We start from the raw sequence: 25,897 nt of genomic DNA on the forward strand, positions 1-25,897 counted from the left end.
ACTCCCAAAGTCGGTGCCGAGGGAAAACGCCCACCTGGACTCCTATGGCAGCCACTCTCAGAGATGTGTGTGCCCAGGGAAGGCCACCCCACTCTGCCATCTCTGCCCAGGGATGATGGAAGGCCCTAGAGACGTCCCCAGTCCCGCAGTGAGGGGCACATGCTTGCCAATATTGACCCTCAGAGAGCAGATGGGAACTAGAAAGGATTCGTGCTCAGAAAGGGGAGGCACACAGGAATTCCAGGGTGGAGAGCCTGGGCTCCACCAGCAGGAAGAAAGCAGCCCCTACTTCCATCGGTGTCCTCAGAAGGAAGGTCCACGTCGTCCTTGTCATCTACTGCAGGTTCTTGGGAAGGCATGACAGAATCCTGCAAAGAGACGGGCATTATAAAGTGACCAGGCAGGCTTTACAATGTAGCTTCTGGAGACACTGTGTGACTTTCTATTACCACCTCCTGTGATATACACATTGTAACCTGTGTCCTAATACATATTCCACAAATCACCTGCTAACCTTACCACACTGGAGACAGGAAGACCCACACGGACATCTCCTGCGGAAGACCACTCAGCACCTCAGGCTGTGACCTTTCCAGCAGGTGCTTTAAAAAATGGGGCCTTTGTACATAATGCTTAGTAGTCTCCCCCACCCCCACGGCCACATCACAGAGTCCTGGGGGCTGATGTCACAGCTGAGGCAGCCCCCTATTGGCCGACATTAAGCTCCAGGCGTTGGCATCCCTCAGCCCCTGACTGATACATCTTTGGGGCTGGCCTTATTTCTCAGGCTAACGTGGACCTATGGGGTCAAAGGGTATGTGCACCCTTTCGGTTCTTGGCAGCCACGGCTGGAAGGACTTTAGGAAGACCGTGTGCATTTCCCCCACACCAGTCCGTGTAGGGACCCCACTTCCCAGTGCTCAATCAGGGTTAGACATCAGATGAGCCAACCCGCCCAGACGTGCCTGCCAGAGGCCCAGGAGGAACTCAACGTCCAGTTCAGGCTCCTGCTCAGGGGTCCCACGAGCACTACCAAGCCTGAATGCTCAGGACGGAAATGAACAACACGTCAAAGGGCCAGGGTGCTTTACGTCCACAGTCGCAGGCTGAGGGGCACATGCGGGGTGCATCCTCCGACTTTCAGGGCGGCATGGGCTTTCCCTCTGTGGCTCCTTAGAGCTACTTCATGCCTGGGGTACAGATGAGCCTCCCCTTGCTCCTGTATCTTCGTCCCAGGGTGGGAGAGGGCCCTAGAGGCCCCACTAGAGGCCGCCCGCCCGAAGAGTGCTGGGGGCTCACAGGGCGTGGGAAGAGGGGCCCCACCTGGGGTGCTGGCCGGGGTCATGGCTCTGCAACCCATAGGCACCCCCTCCTTTTGTCTCATTGGTGGCAGGATCCCATTTGGACGGAGGGAGCCTGAGGGTCACCAGGGTCAGTGTGGACAATGAGCTTGAGGCTACCCCAACTCACGGGCCCCCAGGGCCCTATCTGGCCCACACTCACCATATGCCTTTTGCAGGTCAGCGGGACGAGCACGTGGCAGCGTTTATGGACCAGCAGCTTGCAGTTGATGCACCGGTAGCCCTGCCTTGCGAGACCCCATATCCTTTCACTGCACTGGCCACAGTACGCTCTCTGCAGGCAAGAAAAGCAGCCGTCAGGCCGAGGGCTGGGGTGTCCCCTGAAGCCACGCTACACTAGGGACCCAGCTCAGCGCCGGGGCATGCGGCATCTTCCCTGATTTTCTCAGAAAATGACAGGGAGCTAGGACAAGAGGTGGCCCAATCCGCTGGTCACATGTGGACACAGGGCTCTGCCCAAGCCCAGGCGCCCACTGGGGTCCATCCCCAGGCTGCGGGAACCAAGGGCCCCAAGGAGGGGGCTGGGACCCCGCTCTGGCAGGGGTGATGAGACCCCTCCTCGGGCAAGGACCCACCCCTGCTTGCAGGGGCCGGAGGGGGATCACAGCTCCTGCTGGGCTGTGTGCAGACCCAGGCTGAGACAGGCATGAGAGACGTCCGGATTTGCCTCTGGACGACCATGGAGACAGGGACTCTACCTGGCATTCTGACGTGTCATAACTTTGAACTGCTAGGGGCAGTCTGCGATTATCTTGGGTGTTTTGTTTTGTTTTTTGTATTTTTAAAGATTTTCAAGTAGTCAATCTTTGTTCTTCAAGGTTCTAAACATCTGAAGCTAATGCTAACTATGAGTTTGTTCGGTGATGTTTCCCTAATTTTTAACTGTTACAAAGTGCAGGAAGATGAATGTGTTCAGAAATCTGTTCACATGTGGCAGGAGGTGCACGTGAGTGGCACCGGGTTCCCGTGATCATCTTTTCTCTAGCTGTTACTCATATGCATGTTTAACAAATTTTGTTCTTTTGAAAAAGCCTCTCATTATTCCTGAAGAAAAATAAAAAGGACTACAATTGTACTGAGCAGAGTTCATTTATGCCTGATGGAATCCTCTCGGCGTGTGGGTGTGGGGTGTGGCGGTGTGGACAGACCGTGTGCCCGGAGCTCACAGCCACAGGCCCCGAGAAGCCGACTTCTCATCAGCGAAGCGCCGAGCGGGGAAACCAGGGCCCGAGGGAGCCGGTCCCCACACACACAGCTTCAGGTCCTGGTCACAGCTCTGCGGCCAATGCCCGGGGCTGTGCCCAGCACACAGTCGGTGCCCAATACATGTTCGCTAAGGTCAAGCAAACACACATACACACCCATTACTTTTAACTTTGGAAACAGGACAGAAAAGCATTTATTCCAAGTCGTCTGTATTGCCTAAAGCATCCCTCCCACGAGCAGCCAAACGCAAATTGTGGGGCCGTGAGGGAATGGGCTGAAGTGCAGCGCAAGGCAGTGAGGGCTGGACGGGGCGGGGCTGGGGGGGGGGGGGGGGGGGGGGGGGGGCGGCCGCAGGGGACCCTGACAGCGCCTCCAGCTCTGGCCGCCCTCGTTTCGTACCAGCATTGCCCAAGTAGGGCAACCGCTGAACGCCTAACTTCGGAAGTCAAAGAAGAGCTTTGGGTATGAAGACCAGTTTTCATTCTCTTGGGTGTGTCCGGCTGCGTCAAACCATTTGCGAAGCCATTAAGAACAATTCACCTTTCTTATATAATATGCTAACGTGGTTAGCTTTCCCACGGTCACGTTGCACAACTAATCTGCAATGCTTCTTCCATCGGCCACTCGGTGGCTTCACAAATTCACAGATTCCTTCCCAAAGATAAGCAGGGGCTGGTAGGCCAGCTGCTGACGGAGAGCAGCACGCTCTCCCCGGGCTCCACACCAGGGACATGGAAGGGACGTGAGACCCACATGCCCACGCCGCTCAGGACAGGCTGCCAGGGGCTCTTTATCTCAGACCTCTGTTTGAACTGTTAACACTTCAGGAAACATGACACTAAAAAACAAAACCTAAACCCCAAGCTTCAATACTCTGAAATTCACCTGAATGAATAAATTAATGGAGTGAAAATATTTTTAAGCCTCCTTACACACTGCTGACTTGGTTCCTGGCTCGTATTTTCAATCACACATTCTACTTTTCAGTCACCCTGAACTCTTTTCCGTCTAAGCCTTTGGTCTGGGTTTCTGTGGGTTCTTGCTCGGGTGCCCTGTTTCCACTGTGCTTTGTGCTTCCTGACTGTGAGCTCAGGTGTCCTATTGGTTCAACCGTGGGGTCCTCTGAGGCTGGGCTGTCGAGGAGCTGCACCTCTGCTGGCTCCTGGGGAGCCCTCCTGGGCTGGCCCATTAGGCTGCCCATAGGGGCTGCAAGCGTGTGGGAGGTGCAGCTTGAGGCTGCAGATTCTCCATGCGTTCCTGCCTCTTCCTACAAGGTATAAGAAGCTATTGCTCTTCCTGGGGCGGGAGGGGTAGCCTCATCCCTCCCTCCTGCATCTTCGGAATCCTGCTTTCATGCTAGTGCAGGGTGGGGAGGGGGTCTCATGCTGGGCCCAAAACGTGCTCCTCTTGAGGCCTTGATCCATTCAGCAAGTGCTGACTCCAATCTTCTACTCCAGGAGCAGGCAAACTACAGCTGTGGGCCAAATGCGGCCATGTTTTTTATAAATAAAGTTTTATTGGAACTCGGCCTCGCTCATCTGTTCACCCCCTTACCCCTGTCTGTGGCTGCTTTTACATTACAATGGGGTTGGCAGTTGCAGCAGAGCCCTGGTGGTGCACGAAGTCTAAGATATTTACTCTTTGGCCCTGACGTGAATTGCTTGCTAACTCTGTCCTAGTTGCTTGGGCCAAAAAACTTGGGAGAAACCCTCGACCAGCATTTACGGGAAATGCTCATGCCCTGGGGTTCCCAGGGCCAGGCTCTGACCTTGCCTTCATGCCCCACCCCATCCATGGCACTGGTGTCTCCTTTTCTAGGGTGGAGGTCTTCACTTCTTCTCCAGAAACTTGCTGGATCTCTCCCTTTGATTCACCAGTGGAACTTTTTCTCACTGTTCTAGAAGAAAAGTCGTGTCAAGGACAAATAAAGATCCTGGTGGGGAGACTCAGCCATATGACTGACACCCACTCACTTTCTGCCCGGGTCACCGATGAAGAACATGAGAAATGATCTCTTGTGGGCTCTTGCCCTGTAAGTCTTGCTGATTCCTGCAGAACCAAGTGTGTAGCTCTTAAAACATCCTTTCAAGTGACAGGTGGAGGTGACCCGCACAATCCTGTGATTAACACAGTGAATGGTGCAGACCCAGCCTCCAGGGTCCCGGCAAGACGCAGGACTTGGAACCAAGGAGAATCAGGTGGGAAATCAAACTTGGCAACACGTTGCAGGCTCCTCGTTCTGTGAACTGAACAGTCTAAGAGTCGAGGGTCTTTGGCCCCCTTCCCAGCCCCCCCCGTGTTTGTGAAAACCTACTTTTGGTGGTCTGGGGACAGCTGAATGGGGTGGCAGGGGCACCCCTGAGAGTCCCCCACTCCTCCACAGGGAGGAAAAGCCTTTTCTCACTGATTCGGGAGCGGGGGGCAGGAAGGGCAGGCAGAGGGAGAGGGTGACGGTCTGCACCTTGCAATCAGGGAAATGGGTTTTTCTCCTAAAATCTGCAGAGTGGGAGAAGCCAGGTCCCTCTGTGCTGCCCGGGCCCCGGCCTGTCTTGCTGGGTGGGTGGGCTTCATCTTGGACCAGTGAGTGTGTGGTAATGAAGGAAACAGCATTTCCCTGAAAGTCAACATGGGGGGGGGGGCCTCCCAGAACCTTCTGTCTGATATCCCGAAGGCTGGCCAGTCCCATCTGGGGTCTCCAAGCCAGTGCCCAGATGTGCAGAAAGAGAAGCCACCTGGCCACGCAGCTGGCTGGAAAAATAAACACAGGGTGGGGGCGGCAGGTGCCTCGCATCCTGGGGGTTGGGACATTTCCATCTCTTCACGCTGTCAGCAGCCAGGGTTCATCCTATCTGGTTGGCTCACCACGGCATCTCCCATCCACACCCCATCAGTCCACCCAGAGATGGAACAAAGGTCTATCATCCACGCATTCCCCCCTCAGTCCTCACCCTCCAGCAGCACTTGGCATCAGGGTCCTCTCATACCTTCTTGCTTGGTGATGCCTGAGCTCCCCGAGGCATCCGATATTCCTTGGACCCCCTGTTCTCCTGCTACCCACCTGGGTTCCTTCTCATTCCTGACAGACATGCTCCATTCTTTCTTGGTCCCTAACACAGCGCCCCTAGGTCTCCCCTGGCTGACTTTCTTCCAGTCATTAGTTATAATACAACAAATCTGTGTTCAGAGTCCCTATGCCCAGAGCACTATGCCTGGTGGGAGAGAGCAGACATAGACCTGTGAGGAACATCAGCTGCACATGGGAATGGGGGCCGCAGAGAAAGGGCTGCAGGGATGATTGTCTGAGCCAAGACGGAGTAAGGCACAGCATGAGCTCTGAGCATGCAGAGGAGGGGGGAGGGTGGGCAGGGCAGAGTCTCAGCATGTGCAAAGGCCCTCAGGTGCGCATGTGCTGGGCTGTGGGAGTAGGTTGAATGGTGTCTCCCGAATTCATGTCCCCTTAGAACCTCCAAATGTGACCTCATTTGGAAAAAAACTTTTTGTAGATGTACCGTCAAAATGAAGTCGTACTGGATTGGGCGGGCCATAACCATGCCCGGTGTCCTTGGGAGAGAGCAGAGGCCATGTGAGGACACAGCAGACATGGGGTTGCTGCAGCTACAAGCCAAGGACCGCCGGCAGCCCCCAGGGGCTACAAAGAGCAGGAAGGATCCTCCTCTAGAGCCACCAAAGGAGCACAGCCCTGCACACACCTTGGTTTTGGACCTCCGGCTCCGGAACTGGGAGAGAATGAGTTTCTGCTTTAAGCCCCAGGACACGAAAGTCCTTGGCCAGCGAGGCACCTGTAGGTACCACCCTTTCCACTGTGAAGTGGGACCATCACAAAGCCACCTGAATCGTATCGTATCATTTCTAGAGAACAGAAGAGCATTCTGAAGAGAACGGATGGAAAGGATGGGCTGGGAGCCACATGGGTGTCAGACACGGGGCTGTCGGGGTGCCGGGGCTCAGAGGAGACGCACAACATGCACCCCAGCGTCATCGGTCAAATTCTCAGACCCACTTCTGACCACAAGCAGGCCAGGACCTCAGAGCCCCCGTGCCCCCGGCAAGGGCGGCCTGACCCGGGCCAACAGAGAGACACAGAGACGCACACACCACATTTGCCAGGCGGCCACCACGTGCAGAAAAGGCCCAGTGCTTCAGGACCAGGCTTGTCGGCCTCTGAGGCCTGTCCCACTCTCAGCGGGAAGTGTCTCCACCTCTCCCTTGGCTGGTGAGGGCAGGGCAGGCGGAGACAGCCTGGGAGCTGGGCGCTGAGGCGGTGGCACTCACCCTGTTAAAGCGCTTGGCCTGGAAGAGATGGCCGTTGGCGCGATACAGCTTCCTCCATCTTCTGGCTCCGCGGCGGTAGATGGATTCTAGGGTGGGACGGGAGACAGGGGTAAGGAAACAGCCCAGTGGCCTCGAACCCCACCCCCCCCCCTGAGGTGCCTTGGGGACAGCCACCCTGGCAGGGAGGACAGCAGCTGGGCAGCCCCCGTGAGGGTCTGGCTGGAACGTCATCGGAGGCCAATGAGTTTCCAAGCCTGCCTCCCTGTTTTCCTTTCCACCCTCCTTCCCTCCAGGCACGGAAACCAGGCCTTTTCCACACTGGGGTGCGGTGCACACAGGCTGTGCGCTCCTGCCTCACCGTCCATGGAGGGGCAGCAGCCGACACATGGAGTCCACGGTCCACCCGAAATGCAGCCAGGCGTCCTGCCCACCCGGACATGAGAGACCCCCGCCCAGTGTCCCCCCGCCCCACCCCAGCCACCTGACAGATCTTGGGGCAGAGGTGAGGCAGACACAACAAGCACTTATGCTGAGTCGAGGGTTAGCAAACACGTTGCTTACGAAAAACCGCATTCAATAATCCAAACTTGTAAGAAGGACACCGCTAATCAAAAACGCTGGAGTTACATGTTGAACTAGAACTGCTGGTTTCATCCGTCCCTAAAAATGATCGTAACTTTGCTCCTTCCAAACACTCTGAAGTGAACGCTGGTACAAAATACTCAGGGTACAACAGGAAGCTTTGTGCTTTCATAAAGTTCCGCAGTGAAAGCCACTTTCATGAGTCGTGGAAGTGCCACGAACATACACCAATGTGGAAACCAACAAAATGTTTTCAAAACAAGCAAATTACCAGCTCGTGCTGAAATCGGGTCACAGCCACCAGAGAGCCTGCTTCTCTCCCTTTAAATGGGAGACTGAGTCAGAAACAAGACATCCAGATTCCTCTGTGGCAGGAGCCCCACAGCCGGTGGGCAGCTGGGGGTTTGGCAGAGGCCCACGCATCGCCCAGGACCCCTCAAACGTGTCCTGCCACAGACTCTCAGCCAACACCTAGACGGGAGCAGAGCCAGTGGGAGGTGGCACCTGCCTTCACCCTCCTGCTCCCCCACCTGCAAGTTCACACCTGGGCTGCAGGCCTGGGGTCCATCGGCCCCTCAGCTCTGAGGAGTCCCTGGTGATGCCCAGGGCCTCTGCCCAGATTGACAGGGTGTGTCCCGCCACTTCCAGCCCGTCCAGCCGACCTGGCTTGACTCGGGGGAAGTCTGGCCGGGGGCGGGTCCATGCTGACGTCCACAGGACTGACCGTCCCCATGTCCCCACGCATGCCCCCCGACCCTCCCTGTATGTGGCATTCACAACCCCCAGCTGTCCTGCAGAGAGAAGGCACTGAGTGACAGACAGACGGAGGGACACAGAGACGCAGAGGGAGCTGAGCCGGCCTAGAGCCAACACTCTGGTTTTCTTGTGCCCAGCGCATGCACCACACGGAAATCCACAAATACGCCCGACTAGGTATCCTTCAAATTTGACTAAAGTCGCCCGAAATAAGAAACACAAAGATGCCCCAGCAGAGGCCAAGGGTTATGAGGGGGTGCACAGCAGGCAGGCAAACTCACTGAGGGGATAGGACCAAGGGCTGCATGCAGCCCCCACAGGCTCAGAGCACTAGAGGGGGGCTAACGAATCGTTTCAGGACACACAGTCATGAGATGAAGTTGTTCTAGTAAGTGGAAGACCAATGCTAAGTTCGGGACGGTGTGGCCTCTGGGAGGCAGCCCCTGGGCGGCTGAGTGCTGGCTGAGCTCTGTCCTGCCCAGCTGCTACGGCCACACGTGCCCACTGCGCTGTGCCTTCTGTAGGTGCCCGAGCCACACGCCCGCAGGTGCCTCAGCCCACACTAAACCCTAAACAGGCAAAACTGTAAAAACGGAGGGGCTGGCGGTACTAACAACAGGATGGCTACAAAGTAATTTCAGGTATTTCCCTCTGACTCATCTTCAAATAATTCCATCTCGTTTTTTCTTTAAGGACTCATTTGAAACTTTTTTTGGCGGGGGCACAGGGGCCAGGAACGGGTGCTGAATTTTTATTTTAAATAAAGTGTCTCCAATTTAAAAGATGAAACAAAGCTCTAAGTAGGCAAAGAAAGGCCCTGTCCCCTGCTGTGGTCCTGCCCGGGGCGGCCCACGCCCCCTGCCACTGCCTGCCCGCCTGCAGGTTCACGGGAGGCAGAAGTATGAACTTGCTGCTGGTTAACTGGAGATTGAGTATGGCTTCAGGAAATGTGTGCCTCTGGGCAAGGGTGGTGCATTCTGGGTGTCAGCTGGGCCGGGCCACGGCACCCAGATATGCAGCCAAATGTTTTTCTGGATGTTCCCATGAGGGTGTTTGGTTTTTTTGTTTGTTTTTGTTTGTTTGTTTGTTTGTTAAGTCCTCTCCACACCCAGAGTGGAGCCCAATGCAAGGCTTGAACTCACAAGCCTGAGATCAAGACCCAGACGCTTAACCAACCGAGCCACTCAGGCGCCCCAAGGGTGTTTCTGGATGAGACTGACATCTAAATCAGTGGAATTTGAATGAGGCAGACTGGCCTCCCTGACATAGGTGGGCCTCATCCAATCAGTCGAAGGCCTGACTAGAACAAAAGATGGGCATCCCCTGAGCAAGAGGGAATTCTGCAGCAGCCAGACTTTGGACTTGAACTGAATCTTAGGCTTTTCTTGGGTCTCCAGCCTGCCCACCGATCCTACAGATTTTGGATTTGCCCACCTCCCTAATTGCACGGGCCAGTTCCTTAAAACAGAGGTCCTTGTCTCTATGCACACATCCTATTGGTTCTGTTTTTCTGGCGACCCCTGACTCACACGAGGCCTTTAAGATGGTATTTACCATCACCCCCACCCTATGCAGAGACAGGAAGGCGTTTTCAGAGCCCCTGGCATTGCAGATCCCGGCAAGGTGCCACGTCCTTGGCACCACCCCAGGCAAAGGCAGGGGAGCCCCTGGGGTGTCCGATCCACGCCCAGGCCACTACCTGGAAAGCAGCGGTCAGGTGAGTTATAAAGAACCACAAGGGACAGCGGAACATCCCTCACTGATAAAAAACACACATATACACGCAATTTATTTATTTTGGATTTGCAGAAAGTTCAAAGGCAGACCAGAGGGTTCCCACGTAACCTGCCCACAGCTTCCCCTCCCGTTAACACCTGACTTCCCTCTGACGTATTCATCAAGACAGAGATGAACACCAGGGCTGTCACCTAAACTCCAGCTGGAGCCGGCTTCCCCCTCAACGGCCTTTTTAATATACTTCACGGTTGAGAACAGTTCCAGACTTAGGGGAAAACTGCAGAGAGAGGATGGGACCCCACAGAGCGCCCACCTGGTGTCCTCTCTGGCTGACGTCTTACAAGCGTGTGGCACATTTGTTACGGCTCATGAAGCAGTACTGACACGACGTTGTTAACTCGGGCACATACTCTATTCAGATTTCCTTAGCTGCTCCCCGATGTATTCGTTCTGACCCAGGTGCCACCCAGAATCCCAAATGGTATTTCACCCCTGTCTGCTCAGGCCCCTTTGGGTAGTGCAGCTTCCCAGCTGTCCCTGGTTTGACGACCTTGCTGGCATGGAGTGCGGGTCAGACGCTGTGTCAAATGGCCCTCTCCTGGGGTTTGCTTGCTGTTTCTCTCAAGACTGCACTGGGATTACTACCGCCCTAATTTTTTTTTTAAGATTTTATTTATTTATTTACTCACTTATTTATTTGAGAGAGAGCAAGCGAGAGCATGAGCAGGGGAAGAGGTAGAGGGAGAAGCAGACTCCCCACTGAGCAGGGAGCCCGATGCGGGACTCGATCCCAGGACCCTGAGATCATGACCCGAGCCAAAGGAAGATGCTTCACCAACTGAGCCACCCAGGTGCCCCTCACCTCCTTAACTTCTGAATCAACTGAGCACCTTTCCTGAAAAACCCACATTCCCACCATGGCAGCCACCAAAACCACCAAAACTTTCAAACCTCGGACTGTTTACTAGAAGGTTCCCCAAGTGCAGGGCTGGATGCAGCTGGATGATGCCTGCTCTGCCTTCCTGAGGCCCTGAGCTCGGCGGGGGCTCGGCCATCCCCTGCCCTCCCAGGCCAGGGCAATCAGCCTCGTGGGCCACTGGCTCAGACAACTGACACATTTGCAAATTCTGGGTTTCTGCCTGGAAAGTCACAGCCCCTATCCCTGATCTGAAGTGACAGCCGCAGTGTAAAAAGGAAGAAAGAGCACGTGTCCTCAGAGAACATGCGTGTGCGGACAGGCGGGTGCTCTGGGAATGACGCTGGCCCTGTGCTCCCACTGCGTGTCCGCCTCATCCCCGCTGCTCTCGGTGCCCGCAGAAGAGGGTCCCCCACACACGTCGGGTGCGCAGGAAAGGCCTCCATGGGAGAGTCGGGGCCCCAGGGTCCTGGCGGGTCCGAGGTTCTGTCTCAGCTGCGCGGTCAAGGCCGGGCCCCGAGGTCAGAGTGTGCCTGCCAGGGGACCTTCCCCGTGCCCTGGATTGGGAATCATGGAGAAGCCCGGCCAGCTCCCAGCGGTGCCCAGGGAGCGTGGGCTACTCTCCCCCTCCTCTCAGCCTCAACTCCAACCCTTGGAAGAAGCTCTTTGCTTGTCTTTGAAATTCTATAATTAGGAGGCTGCAGGGAATTTTAACGAGCTCAGTTTCTATGGCAATGCAGCGTCTTGAGGGCTCTGACAAGAAGAGCACGTGGAGCGACAGTGTGAAAAAACCCCACGTCCTGCAGACACGGGGACGAGCGTGGGCTGTGCCGAATTTCCGGGGCAGAGCAGCATGGCAGGCAAAGCCTCTCTTGTTCACGGGAAATGGACCACAGCCCAGGGTGACCAGCACAGTCCTGTGCCATGCCATAAGGACGGCCCCGCGGAGCCTCTGAGCCAGGCAGGGAGTGCTCCCCCCTGATGCGGCACACGTCGGGGCACACTGCATGGGGACAGCCGAATGCCGTCCCCCCCGGGGGGGTGTCCCACTGAGTGACCTGGCCCCAAGCAGGGCCAAGGAGCTGGTGAGGTGGCCTTGGACCCAAGGGTGGAAAGTGGAGTGCAGCGGACAGCAGGGGCTCGGGCAGAGCGGGTGCCGCCACCCGCAGGCCCAGCTCCCTCCCCGACGGCCCCCTGACTGGACTGGGTGTCCCCGGGGCAGGGACCTCCCATCTCTGTGAGCAGGTCTCCTCAGTACAAGGCTCAGCCCTGACTCATTCTGTCACAAAACAGTAATGACAAAGAACACATTCCCAGGGCTAAGATGTCGAAGATATCCTGGTCACTCAGTCATCCAGGACTGTGTGCAGAGATGTGGGTGTTGGGGGAGAAAGGTGGTGGCCGGGGGCCCTGCAGGGCCACGCTCCGCATCACTTCGCCCAGCTGGTTCCCCCAGGACCCCCTGTTCTTGCCAGATGCACACTCCACCCCAGGCTTCTACGACATGCTACCACGTGACCTTCTGAAACCAGCAGTCAGGGGTTTCGGGCGGGACCTGAGCCTGGCTGCAGGGGAGGTATCTGGTACTTCCCTAGTGGGCACCTGGCTGGGAGGTTCCGAGGGACAATGGAGCATCCCTGTGACTTAGGAGACCCAGCCATGGCTCGTGTCCCAGGCCTGCAAGAAGCAGGACGCCAGGACACAGACCTCTTCCACGGAGGGACGTCCCCGATCACAAGCCTGCTTCTCACCATCCTGTTTCCCAGCTGAAAATGTCATTTAAAATATGCCAGGCTTTGAAAGGGGAATGAAGAACCACGGTAACAGAAGGGGACCTGGGATTGGTCGGGGACCATGCAGCATGGAAGGCAGGTGGTCTTCTCGGGTCACGTCGGCCACAGCCCCTGCTCCCACAGACATCTGCCTGCACCCCAGGGGCACCCTCCTCCCCACAAGGCCTCCACACACAGGACATGGCCTTTGTCACTACGATCCCACGGAAGTCTCGGGAAGTACAGAGAAGACAACAGAGGTGCTCGACCATCAGTACGGGAGCGAGGCCCTGCCCAGCTCCATGCTGGCATCCCGTCCGGCTTGCCCACACTGGCTCATCCTGGATGCCAGTCAGCACCCTTAGCAGGCACGGGGGACACAACAAGAGTCTCTGTCCTCTTGGAACTGATGGCAAATGATGGGAAACACGATGAATATGTAAATGGCCGGTGCTGGAGGGAAGCACAAGTCAGGTGGATGCGGGGACGCAGAGGGGGCAGCCGGGCAGTGGTGCCCCAGGCGGGGGGCGGATCAGCCACATGGTCAGAGCCCTCGGGTGGGCACTGCAGACGCTGGGCCTATGGGGCAAGACTGAACCACCCCCAGGGTGTGTGCAAGGCCCCTGTCCTGGCTTCCTCACCGGGAGCAAATGGGCACCACCCCCCATGTGGCCCTGGAGTCGCCCCCCCAACCCTGGCACTGCTGGGGGTGGGGTGCTGACCTCATCTGCTCTAAAGCACTAGGGAGCGGGGCAACCCCCAGTGATGTCACTGGTCCAGGGCAGTCTCACAACCGAAATGGCCCAACCAGGCTGCAGGAGGGACTTCCCTCCCAGGCCAGGATGCGCCGTCCCCCCGGGGGGCAGGGGTAGGGGCATCAGGCCCGGTCACTGCTGGCTGGGTGGACGTGGCAGGAGCAGCCGCAGGCAGACAGAATGAGCCTGGGCCGGGCTCAGCTGGACCCACCCGGGCACCACCTCCCCCGGACACGTTGTGTGGGGGCCTCCCTTGGGGCAAGCTGCCCGTCTGCTGCAGCCACAGCGGTCTGCCGAGCGCCTCCCGCACTGCCACCCAGCAGCACCAAGGCAAACCCAGGGTCCAGGCTAAGTCACGGGGCCACACCTGCTGGCAGACTGTGGTTTCAAAGCTGAAAGTGTGTAAAGGCCACACACAACGGTGAACCCCTCCACCAAGGGGAACAGGGGACGCACTCAGCTCCCGTTTCTCTGGACCCAGTGTGGGGCCGTTCTGCCAAGCATCTCCCCAGCAGGATGCCTGTGTGCCAGTGGCTGGCATGCGGTCCTCAAGGCTCAGCATCCCCTTCAGGAGCTTCCCGCCAACCCCCTCTCCCAGCGGCCAGAGTGGGCATCGGGCACGCGCTCCGCAAGGCCACACCAGCAGAGTGGGGAAAGCCAGGTTGCCACGGATGGGAGAGGGGCTAACACATCGTGGAGGAGGCGGTGGTGGTTAGGGAAGGGGGTGTGAAGCGCTCCTCGGGGGGAAAAGGCCCCGTGGAGGACAGACAGGTGCTGACGGCCTGCGGGAGGGCCTGTGCAAACACAGGTCGCCTGCTTTGGAAACTGATCTCTGACTCACCCTCACTAAGAAACCTAGTGAGGCGAGCCAGCGTGCACAGGCACGTGTCTGGGGATCGGGCTGCTGATTTTTTAAAATCAGAGATGCTCACGTAAAGAAAGCCTGCCACCTGGGACGGGATTCGGGGGGCTGGGAGGGGCTGGTGGCATGCTGTGCACAGGGACGGGGGTTGCCAGGCAACGGGGGCACCACGGTGGGGGTGGGAAGAGGGGGTTGCAGCCCTGCCTGCGGCTCCTCAGAGCTGCCCCTCCCTCACCAAATACTGTCAGTACCCGTTAAGAAAACCAATCCTAAGTGGTGTTTTAAGGGGGAGGAATTATAACAGTTCAACTTTTTTTTTTTAAGATTTTATTTATTTATTTGACAGAAAGAGAGCACAGGCAGGGGAAGTGGCAGGCAGAGGCAGAGGGAGAAGGAGGCTCCCCGCGGAGCAAGGAGCCCGATGCGGAACTCGATCCCAGGACCCTGGGATCATGACCTGAGCCGAAGGCAGACGCTTAACGACTGAGCCACCCAGGCACCTCAATAGTTCAACTTTCTAATCATTTTATCACAAATACCTTAACTTTTCATGGTATAAATCACATTTTAATGAAATGGCTGACCAGTATTTCACAAAGATTCTATGGAAAAATGTACACCAACTTCCAAGTAACCTACTCTAAATAAATTCATACTGAATGCAACTCATTTCTGTGTGGAGGATTTCCTCCATGGATTCACTGAAACTGAAAAGCACTCAGAGCCGCCCAGCACCGAGGGGGCTGCCGTAGGACCAGCGCTTCTCCCACGACCGAGGCCAGCGCCCGGGACTGGAGCGCACAGCCATGCCAACAAGAACACCAGATGGGCCCTGCAGACGTGCGCTGGCACCAGGAACCGATGGGCCTCAATCTAATTCCGTCTCCAAGAACAAACCACAACAGCAGGAAAACAACAACGAAAATGTGCCGGGGCATCCCAGGCGGACGCGGGACTAGCGGGGAACAGACGATGCCGGGGGGGAGGGATGTGTCAGCAGGCCCACCTCGTGTCCTCAGCCCGTGCCGTGAGAAAGCAAGATCTGCACGCAGCTCACGGGTATCCATCTAGAGACAGAAACTGGGGCTCAGGATGCCCAGGACAACCCAAGCCTACGGAGGTGTCAGTCAGCCCGGACGCTGTGACAACACCAGGGACTGGGGGCACAAGCAACTGAAAGTGAGCTCTCACCGTCTGGAGGCTGGAGGCAGAATGCCTGGCACGGCCAGCTGTGGCGAGGACCCCTCCTGGCTCGAAGGCGGCCTTCTCGCTGCGAGTCCACGGGGCAGACGGCTCTCTGGCTCTTTTCTTAAAAGGGCGCCGATCCTTCAGGAGGGCCCCGCCCTCTGACCTCAACTATCTCCTCCCCAAGGCTTCATTCCAAACACCGTCCCTCTGGAGGTGAGGGCTTCGGCACAGGAGTTCTGAGGGGACACATTCAGTCCATAATACTCTGCCCCAGCCGTCCCCCCCCAATTCATGTCCTTCTCACACGCAAAATACATTCATTCCATCTCAACAGCCCCCAAAGTCTTAACTCATTCCAGCATCAGCTCTGACGTCCACAGTCTTATCTAAATCTGGCACAGGTGAGACTCCAGGTACCATTCACCCAGAGACAAAATTCCAGTCCAGCTGTGAACCTGGGAAACCAACAAGATACAGGCTTCCAAAATACAATGTGGGGACAGGCCTAGGATGGCCACTCCCATTCCAAAAGGGAGACACAAGAAAGTAGGAAAGGTGACGGGTCCCAAGTGAGCCCACAGCTTGGCAAGGCAAATCCCATTAGACCTTAAGGCTGGAGAATAATCCCCTTTGGGCTGATGCTCTGCCCTCTAGGCCCAAGCCGCCCCCACCTGAGAGGATATCTCAAGACCCCTCAGAAAAGGAAGCTGTGGAGAAGTGAGCCTGTGGCCCAGCATGTGGTTTTCCTTTGAGGCATCTCCTGGATCCTGAGCACACAAGTTCAAGGCAAGAGGCTAAGAAGCTGCTAAATGCGATCCCGGGGTCCTGGGATCAAGCCCCACATTGGGCTCCTGGCTCGGCGGGGAGCCTGCTTCTCCCTCTCCCTCTGCCTCTCCCTCTGTGTATCTTAAAAAAAAAAAAAAAAAAAAAAGGCAGCCCAGGTAGAGATTTTGGCTGACTCGTGGTGCTGGGGAGACAGCTGGAGATTGGGGTCCTGGTAAACCCCCAGACCTTCCAGGTTGAGATTACTGAAAGACATTTAAGGAAAATGGGAAATGGACCAGCTTGAGCTGAATCAAGGTAATTTGTCCACATTCCATCTGCCAGAATAAAATTAAATCCTCTCATGAGGAAAATAACATCGTTTGGAATGCCTACAGTTTTTCAAACACAGTATCTGATATTCCATCAAAAATTACCAGGCAGACCAAGAGATAGAAGCATCCTGAATAGTCAATAGAAATAGACTCAGGTGATCCAGATACCCAAATGTATTTAAAAAGATAAGATGAGAGGATTTCACCATTGAACTAGACCTACAGAAAAAGAGAGAAGCCCTAAATATTCTAGGATTTCAGAAATTTAAAACAAAAAAAAGAGTAATTGAAATCAATAATTTAGAAGAAAGATTTAAAAGCAGATTAGACAAAACAAGACACATCAGTAGGAAATATCCAGACGGAAGCACAGAAGGTAAAGAAAACCAGGATGGAAAAACAATACAGAAAAGAGCCTAAGAGACACATGGGGTATGGTGAAAAGACGTGGGTACGGAGTCCTGGGGGAGAAGACAGGCGTGAACAGGGTAGCAGTTGAAAAGACACTGACTGACATTTTCCAAAAAGACAAAAGACATTATGCCCTAGATCCAAAAAGCTCTACAAACCTCAGTTGGGATAAATTCAATACTTCCCTCCCTTTCACAGGGCTGCTGAAATAGAAGAACAACCACCATTTTAAAAGCAGCCAGAAAGAAAAGAGAGAAAGAAGCATTACTTCAGGGGAACAACAAGATCGACAGGTGACTTTCCAACAGAAACAACAAAGGCCAGAAAACAACGTACCAAAAGCACTGAAAGAACAATGCTTACTGCCTACAAGTGTGCACCCGGTGAAAAATATCCCTCAAAAATGAACACAAAAGAAACACATTTTTCACACAAACAAAAATCAATTGTCAGCAAATCTATGCCAGCAGAAATACTAAAGGAAGTATTTCAAACAGAAGAAAAATGGCCTCAGACATAAGCAGGATCATGCAGGAAGAAATGAAGCACACCAGAAGGTTAAATAAATGGGTAAATCGGAATGGGTACCATTTAAAACAGTATTTTTTTAAAAAGATTTATTTATTTATTTTGGAGAGGGGGGGGGGGAAAGGGCCGAGGGAGATGGAGAATCTTCAAGCTGACTCCCCACTGAGTGCGGAGCCCGACGTGGGACTTGAACTTACAACCCTGAGATCGTGACCTGAGCCAAAATCCAGAGTTGGATGCTCAACCGAATAAGTCACCCAGATGCCCCAAAACAATGTTAATGATGATTCACGGAGTTTAAAATATATGTGACATTCACATACAACAACAAAAATTGATAGAGGAGATAGAGCATAAAAATTGATAGAGGTTAAGTATAACTGAAGTGTTGTAAGGTTCTTGTCTTACCTGGGAAATAGTACAAGTATTTAAGACACATTCCAAGAATGTGTTTCGTAATTTTTAAGGCAGCCAGAATATTTAAAAAAAATTTTTAAGTATTACTTAACAAAGCTAATGGGGGGGCAGAAGGATGGAATACTAACACTTGACCACATCAAAAGCAGGCAAGAAAGGAAGGTCCAAAGGAAACAGATGAATTGATTATAAAATGAATACTAGAATAGCAGATTTAAACTGTTAACATACCAGTATGACGTTAAATGTAAATGGATTACAGGCTTCAATTAAAAGACATGGATTGTCTAGAGTACACTAAAAACAACTAACTTCTGCTAGTATGATCCATTTCCAAAATATGACACAGAACAGTTCTAAGGAAAAGGGTACCACATAAACACCAAGTTCCCCTTCCCCCAACACACACGCATGCAAAGGAGACTCACAGGCTAATAATATTTTTCATCTTAAACAGCGACATTTCATGATGATAAGAATGTCAATCCAAAAAGCAGATATCATGATCCTAAATTTGTATGCATCTAATATAGCACAAAACACAAAATGAAAAGTAACAAAATTAGAAAGAGAAAGATAAATCCCTAATAATTTTTTTTAAAGATTTTATTTATTTATTTGACAGAGAGCGAGAGCAGGAACACAAGCAGGGGGAGTGGGAGAGGAAGAAGCAGGCTTCCCGCTGAGCAGGGAGCTCAATGTGGGGCTCGAACCCAGAACCCTGGGATCATGACCTGAGCCGAAGGCAGATGCTTAACGACTGAGCCACCCAGGCGCCCCAAATCCCTAACAATTTGATAACATCTATAGATATTAAAAATATTTTAGGGTCGCATGGGTGGCTCAGTTTGTTAAACCTCTGACTTTGGCTCAGGTCATGATCTCAGGTTCCTGGGATCGAGTCCCGCATCAGGCTCCCTGCTCAGCCGGGAGCCTGCTTCTCCCTCTCCCTCTGCCTCTCCCCCTGCTTGTGCTCACTCTCTCTCTCTCTCTCTCTCTCTCTATCTCAGATGAATAGATAAAAAATCTTTATAAAAAATTTTAAAATAAAGATATTTTGAAACACAATGAAGATATGAACGATGTCAATAAATATTACTTAGACTTTTAGAAGTCCTTAAAAGCACAACTGAACTTGGGGAGCCTGGGTGGCTCAGTCAGTTGAGCATCTGACTCTTGGTTTTGGCTCAGGTCCTGATCTCATGGGTCATGGAATCAAGCCCTGAGTCGGGCTCCGTGCTCAGCAGGGGTCTGCCTGGATATTCTTTCCCTCTGCCCCTTCCCCAACTTGTGCTCGCCCTCTCTCTCTCTCTCTCTCTCTCTCTCAAATAAATAAAAATTTAAAAATATAAAAAAAAAACACAACTAAAGATAACAAGAGAAGAAAAACAAAATCTCAATAGTTGATTTCTATTTTAAAAATTAAACATAGAATTTAAAATATTCCCACAAAGGAAACTCCAGGCCCATAGGGCTCTACTGGTGAATTCTTCCAAATAATTAAGTTAGAAATAATATTAATCTTATGTAAAATTGTCTCAAGAATTTTTTAAAAATGCTCATTTAATTTTATAAGGCCAATATACCTCCATGTTAAATTCTGACAATGACATTACAAAAAGAGAACTACAGGTCAATCTCTCTCACAAATATAGTTGCAAAAACACCAAACAAAATATTAGCAAATTGAATCTGGCAAAATATAGAAAAGGTAATGCATCACAACCAAATGGAGTGCATGAAGGGAATGCACGGTTGGTTAACATTCAAAGTTAATTCACTTTTTAAAAAAAAAAAAGATTTTATTTATTTATTTTAGAGAGAAGGCACTTGTGTGAGTGGGGGGAGGGGCAACGAGGGGGGCGGAGCTCAGTCTCACAACCTTGAGATCACAACCTGAGCCGAAATCAAGAGTCAGACGCTTAACCAACTGAGCCACCCAGGCGCCCCTAATTCACCTTATTAATAGAATAAAAGAGAAAAGCACGTCAAGAGATAAAGAAAAGAAGCATTTGATAAAATCCAATACAATTCAGGACGAAAACTCTCAATAAGGAATAAGATAGAACCTCCTTAGTTTCAGGGTGGAGATTTACAAAAGAAAAAAATCACTCCACAAACATCCTTAACAGTGAAATTTCGAGTCACCACTTCTGTTCCACATTGTTTTGGTAAGATAAACAGTGCAAGCTTGGAGAGGTAGAAATAAAACCCATTCACGGACAGATTGCTAGTCTAGGAAATCCACAGGAATCTGCAGATAAAGAGCTGGGACTGTTATGTGAATTTAACAAGGTTGCTGGACAAGTCAATATAAAACAATCGCATTTCTCTATACATTTCTATCAACGAACATAAAGGTAACACCGTTTTAAAATGGCATAAAAAATTAAATACCAGGGAAGCGCTCTAACAAAACTGTGCAGGACTGCTACACAGAAGACTATAAAATGTTACTGAGAGAATGGAAAGAAGAGTTAAGCGAATGCTCTGGGTTGGAAGCCTCACTACTGTGAAGACGTCAGTTCTCCCACATTAATCTATAAATTCAAATGCAATCCAAACTAAAAACAAACAAACAGCCTCACTGGGTTTTTGGAAATTTATAAGCCACTTGGAAAATCTGTACAGAAATGGAAAAGGCAGAGAACAGCCAGGATAATCTTGAAGGAAAACAACACCAGAGGACTTATGACGCAGGATATTAACGGTTATTAAAGCTGAATTAAAACAGTGTGATGGTTGGTACAACAGATCAATGGCACAGAAGTCCAGAAACAGGTCCCCACACGGACAGTCACCTGATTTATGACGAGGACGCCACTGAAATGTGGTGGGAAAGGGATGGGCTTCTCAATAAATGGTCCTGGAGCAACTGGTTATCAGCAAGGATGCAAATGACCTGGACCCCCTACCTCACACCACACAGAGGTCACTCCCAGGAGTCGTGGGAATAATGAAAGCTTGCAATCTTGGCATGAGGGAGGATGTTCAGGCCCTTGAGGCAAAGAGGCATTTCTTCAACACAGTACAAAAAGCACTAATTCTATAAGATTCCATTTTCTTCATCAAAAGAATGAAGAGGCAAGTTGCTGACTGTAGGAACAAATTTGTGATGTGTCAAAGAACTCATATCCAAAATACACAAAATGCCCTACAAATCAATAAAAAAGATATACAGCCTAGGGGCGCCTGGGTGGCTCAGTGGGTGAAGCATATGACTTCAGCTCAGGTCATGATCTCAGGGTCCTGGGATCGAGCCCTGGGATGGAGCCCCCGGTATGGCCCTCAGCGGGGAGCCTGCTTCTCCCTCTCCCTCTGCTCCTCCCCTGCTCCTGGTCACGCACTCTCTTTTTCTTTCTCTCTATATAAATAAAATTCTTAAAAAAAAAAAAAAAAGATGTACAGCCAGTGAAATTGTTTTTTAAACACCCTGATTTTGAAACTGGACGTTAGACTTGAACCGGCACTTCACCAAAGTGGGTCCGGAGGAAAGCCTGAAGCACACAGGAAGATACCTCTCAGAGGCAATAAGGAAATGCAAATCAAGGACAGAATGTGATGCCGCCTTACACCGGCTCTGTTGGCACTAAAGAAGAGCTTCTGACAACCACGTGTGCTGGGAAAGGTGTGTAGGAGAGACTCCCCACAACCTGAAGGGTGTATGATGAATTCACGCTTATCACAGGTGTGATCCTGGCACACACCTCCTAAAGCCCTCGCCCCCCTAGAGTGATGGAGGGTGTTTTGTACACCAAGGGGATGACTCAGGGCCTGGGCGCCAGTAGCTTCAGGATGCGGGCTGGCCACCAGAAAGACCAAGGCGTGACTGGAGGGCTGGAACTTTCAGCCCCATGCCCCCGCTCTGGGGACTGGAGAGGAGCTGGAGGTTGAGCCCATCACCCATGGCTGATGATTTCATCCATCACACCTCTGTAATGAAACCTCCATGAAAACCCCTAGGTGAAGCTTCCAGGCGCTGTACCTGGAGAGAGCGCGGAGAGGGCCCAAATCTTGCCCTCCGCAATGCCTCTCAGGCCGTTCCTGAGTTGCATCCTTTACAACAAGCCAGTAAACTTAAGTGTTTTCCTGATTCTGTGAGCCACTGAACCCGAGAAGGGGGTCTTAGGAACAGCCAATTTATCGTGGGTTGTCAGGAGCACAGGCTACGGTATCTGAAGTTGGGGCGGTCTTGTGGACCGAGCCCTCCCACTGCGGGGTCTGCACTAACGCCAGGCAGACACGTCAGAACTGAGTTAAACTGTAGGACACGCAGTTGGGGTCACTCCTGGTTGCTGGTACAGAAGAAAGTCCACACAGGTGATGTCGGAAAGTGGTGCAGAGTGCAAACTCTGAGAGATGGCAGAACCAAATAACCTGAACCGGCACATACCCGACGGCTCCGTGTGCATGCACATGAAGCGCATACCTGTGTGTGCAAGCCAGCAGAACGCTCGTACACGGGTGTGCACAGCGGTCCTCCCCGCAGGAACTACACAGGCTGAAACCCAACCCGGCGAAGGGAATGATAAACCAGAACCACACCCAACACTATAGGAAAGTCTCACCAACAGGATGCTGACTGAGATCCTGTAGGATTCCATAACAAAAAGTTCAAAAACAAGCAAAACTCCGCGGGGGGTGGCAGAGGGCAGAACAGAGGCTGCCTGGGGGCGGGGCATGGGGGGAGGGCAGGCGAGGGGGTGGAGGCGATTCTGGGCACCCGTGAGGAGGAAGCCCCTAAACAACTGGAAGCTGACGGATTCCTCTGTAAAAACTCATCCAGCTGCACACTCTAGAGTTCACAGTTTCTGGAACGGTTTATTTTGATTAAAAAAACGAAGAAAGAAAACGGGACCAGAGAATGGAGGCACCAGATCGTAACATCCCTCCCTAAACAAAAGCTAAAACACCCCAAACCAGGGCAGGCCTAGGAGGTGCCTCCTGGACTGCGTTCTTAAATTTCTCTTTGGCTTATTATTAGGATGATTATTTTTTTAAGTTTGCTAAGATTAACTTCTCAAAACATGACCTGTTATTTGATTATCCTTGTAAGCTGTATCAAGTAAAAGGACTTCTAAAAAAGAACTAATGTCTACCGTATTCTTCTTGGGCAATAAACAGGCATTTCGTTCGTTCCCTCACCAGACAGCACACTGAGGTCACTTTGATGAGCACAGGTGCCCGGAAAGCACACAGTGGACACTGACACAGCCAGCCCGGCTCCCGGAGCCCCTGAGGCATATCTCTGTCAGCAGGTCTGGTCCGTCCGGCCCCAGAGCGTGCCCTTCCCGTCCTCCCACATGGCTCCTGGTGTGGAATGTCCTCATCACAAGAGGTTGTCTGATGTCTCCAACTCTCCCACAAACATGACCGGTCCTGCGGTGCCGCCGATCATGTGCTTCACTGCATGCCCCCTGCAAGCCACCCAGGCATGGTGGCAAGGGTACCTGTCCCCCCAAAGCCGGCCCCACGGGGCCCTCGACCTGGCGCCCAGCTCCCAGGGCCACGGATGGCGGTGGGCTGCCCCCCAGCCTCTCCCGCCCGCTTCTCCATGTGCGTCATCTCCCCACCCTCAAAGATCTGGGCACTGGGTCCCCTTCTCTCTCTCAACACCGATGACCTTGACCTTCCTCCTCGTTGGCCATACCACAGACCTGCCATCCTTCAGAATCACCCCACCTCCTGGGACTGGACCTCTGTGCCTGCATCCCGTGCCCACACCCAACCCTCCCCTCTGCCCCAGATGCCAGCCCGTTCCTCATCGAATCTAAGAGGCCAGCGACTAGAAACACCATTACTGTGCGTGCCACCAAAGCAAGAGAAAAGCATCGCCAAGTAAACCAGGACCCGTGGGGCTGCAAGACGCACCCTGGTCTCAGGGACGCTGGGAAGTGAGAGGTTCGTCTGTGGGGACACAAGGTGGGGTCTGCTCCTGGCTCTTCCGGGAGAAAACTGGCGCTGGTCTTCTCCTCCCGGGTAGAAATCTGCAAACCTTGATGGACAGATGGTTGGACGGGGGCTGGATGCACACATGTGCCAAATTTTTGTAAATTCTGTGTTTGAGGATCAAATCATAAGGAAGAAAGGGTTTAGGGAAAGGATCTGGACCCCCTGGATCAGGAGCTCAGAGGGTCTGGCAAGGGTGGGCTTTGTCCCAGGCAGGGTCGAGGTCCACACAGTGACTTAAGGGGGCCCAGGGCCGAAGTGCGAGTGTCCCCAGAATCCAGGCTAGTGGCAGCCAGCAGTGACGGCGGCAGGGGTGAGGGGGGTGGTTCTCTGCCCTGAGGAGCCCATCTGAAAGTGGGGAAGAGGTGGTGGGGGGACGGGCTCCTGATGCACCAGACCCCCCAGCAGACCTCCTGCCTTTTCCCCGCCCCTTCCTCCCTCCCTCCCTCCCTCCCTCCTTCAGTCAGTCCCTTGCTTCCACCCTCCTTCCTCCTCACCCTGGACTAGACATAAGCTCCGGCCACACCCGTCTCCCTAAACCCAGCCCCCCCTCAGCGCCTACCCCCCCCGGGGAACCCAGCTTCTCCAGCCCGCAGGGCATGTCCTTCAGTCCTCACTGCCCTGGCTCTCACCCCCACCCAGCTCCAGCTTCTCCGCACTTGTCTGGTCTTCTCCTGGCCCTCCCCAGGTGGCCCCCCAAAATACCTTCTCAGTCTTTCCCCACCACACCCACGTTGTGGGCTGAATATCTCTGTTGGCCAAATTCCTGTACTGAGCCCGGCACGCCCCTGAGACGGTGTTGGGAGGGGGGCCTTTGGGAGATGATTATGTCTAGATGAGGTCAGGAGGGGGCCCCCTGATAGGATTAGCATCCTTACAAGAGGGTGAGCCCAGAGCTCTCTTCCTCCCTGACGAGGACCCAGCGAGGAGGCCATGTGCTCACCAGGGAGGGCCCCCTGCTCCCAGACCTCATCTCCAGGGGGTGAGGAAGAAACATCTGTGCTAAGTCCTGGTCTGCGCTGTTAGGGCTGCTGAGCTGACCAGGACAGCCCCACTGCCCCCTCAATTTCAGCTGCTCCCCATCTAACTCTCCTCCATAAACCCCTAACACTGTGTGTAGCCCCTGTGGCAGGCGCTGACCCCGCCAACCCACCCATGGGTCACCCCCTTGCTGCAGCGCCTCCCCCAGGTGACAAGGCTCCTTCCTTAGCCACACGTTTATGGCTGCCTGCTACCTGCTCACTCCTCCTCCAAGCTGAAGCACACGAGCTGAAGCGATCCTTCCCTAACCACCCCAGCCTCTGCACAGGAGAGATCCTCATCAGGATTCTGGTCACCCTGGCCCATGGCAGCTGTTTCTCCATCGTCTGCCCTCCTGGACCACGCTGGCCAGGTCCATCTGTGCTTGGCACCAGGGCCCACACGCATGATGTCTGGAGCCTTCTGGAATAACTTGGCTCTGTAAACACACTGGCTCCCTGTCCAGGGTTTGGACAGGTGCTCTCAGGAACTACGTGATGACGACAGGTGTGGCCCCCTGAGGAGGACCCAGATGGCCACATCTGAGCTTCTGAGCCTCCAGCACCCCAAACAGGCGCTTATACCCCCAGCCCCGCGGGGCTCTGCTCCCCACCAACGCAGCCCTCCCCATCCCCGCGCAGGGGTTTCTGGCGAGGGAGGGTTGAAGGGTTCCCAAGGGACCAAGGGTATCCAGGGGCCAGTGGAACCTCAGTACCAGGCCAGAGGCTTGATTTGCTCCCTGGAGGGGCGACCCAGTGGCCATGGGACCCTGGGAAGTCACTGAGGACGTCACCTCGGGAAGACTGAGGGTACAGCCCCTCCAAGGAAGCTAGGGCTGTGGAGAGAAGCAGGCCCTGCCGGCCTGAGAATGAGCCAGTGTCAGGAGATCTCTGTGCTTGGGCTTATCTGCTGCCTGTTCTTGGTCACTCATGGAGCCCCTGTCCTGATGGGTTCTTCCCTCTCCCTGGGCCACCCTGGCAGCAAACCCACACTCTCTTGGCACCCTAGCCAGGAAGCAAGTCCACCGATCCTGCCTCTGGACCTTTC

The 25,897-nt window shown here is 53.6% G+C and overlaps 1 protein-coding gene across 7 annotated transcripts in view; it reads right to left on the minus strand.

Moving 5' to 3' along the window:
• The window catches only part of PRKCZ (protein kinase C zeta), a 108,153-nt gene that overhangs the window by 25,888 nt on the left and 56,368 nt on the right, over window positions 1-25,897 (minus strand). For 6 of the 7 annotated variants that reach the window (XM_025856337.2, XM_073903496.1, XM_073903497.1 and 3 more), the window contains 3 exons: window positions 6,861-6,946; window positions 1,504-1,635; window positions 290-368 (listed from right to left, as the gene is read on the minus strand). In XM_025856337.2, coding sequence (XP_025712122.1) covers window positions 290-368; window positions 1,504-1,635; window positions 6,861-6,946 — 297 coding nt within the window. Of the gene's footprint in view, window positions 1-289; window positions 369-514; window positions 534-1,503; window positions 1,636-6,860; window positions 6,947-25,897 lie in introns of those variants that run through there. The other variant, XM_025856342.2, reaches the window with a different exon arrangement.

This window comes from Callorhinus ursinus, unplaced genomic scaffold (assembly GCF_003265705.2).
Source record: "Callorhinus ursinus isolate GAN/ISIS: 27379988/994484 unplaced genomic scaffold, GSC_fseal_2.0 scaffold18, whole genome shotgun sequence".
NCBI classification, from domain to species: Eukaryota; Metazoa; Chordata; class Mammalia; order Carnivora; family Otariidae; genus Callorhinus; species Callorhinus ursinus.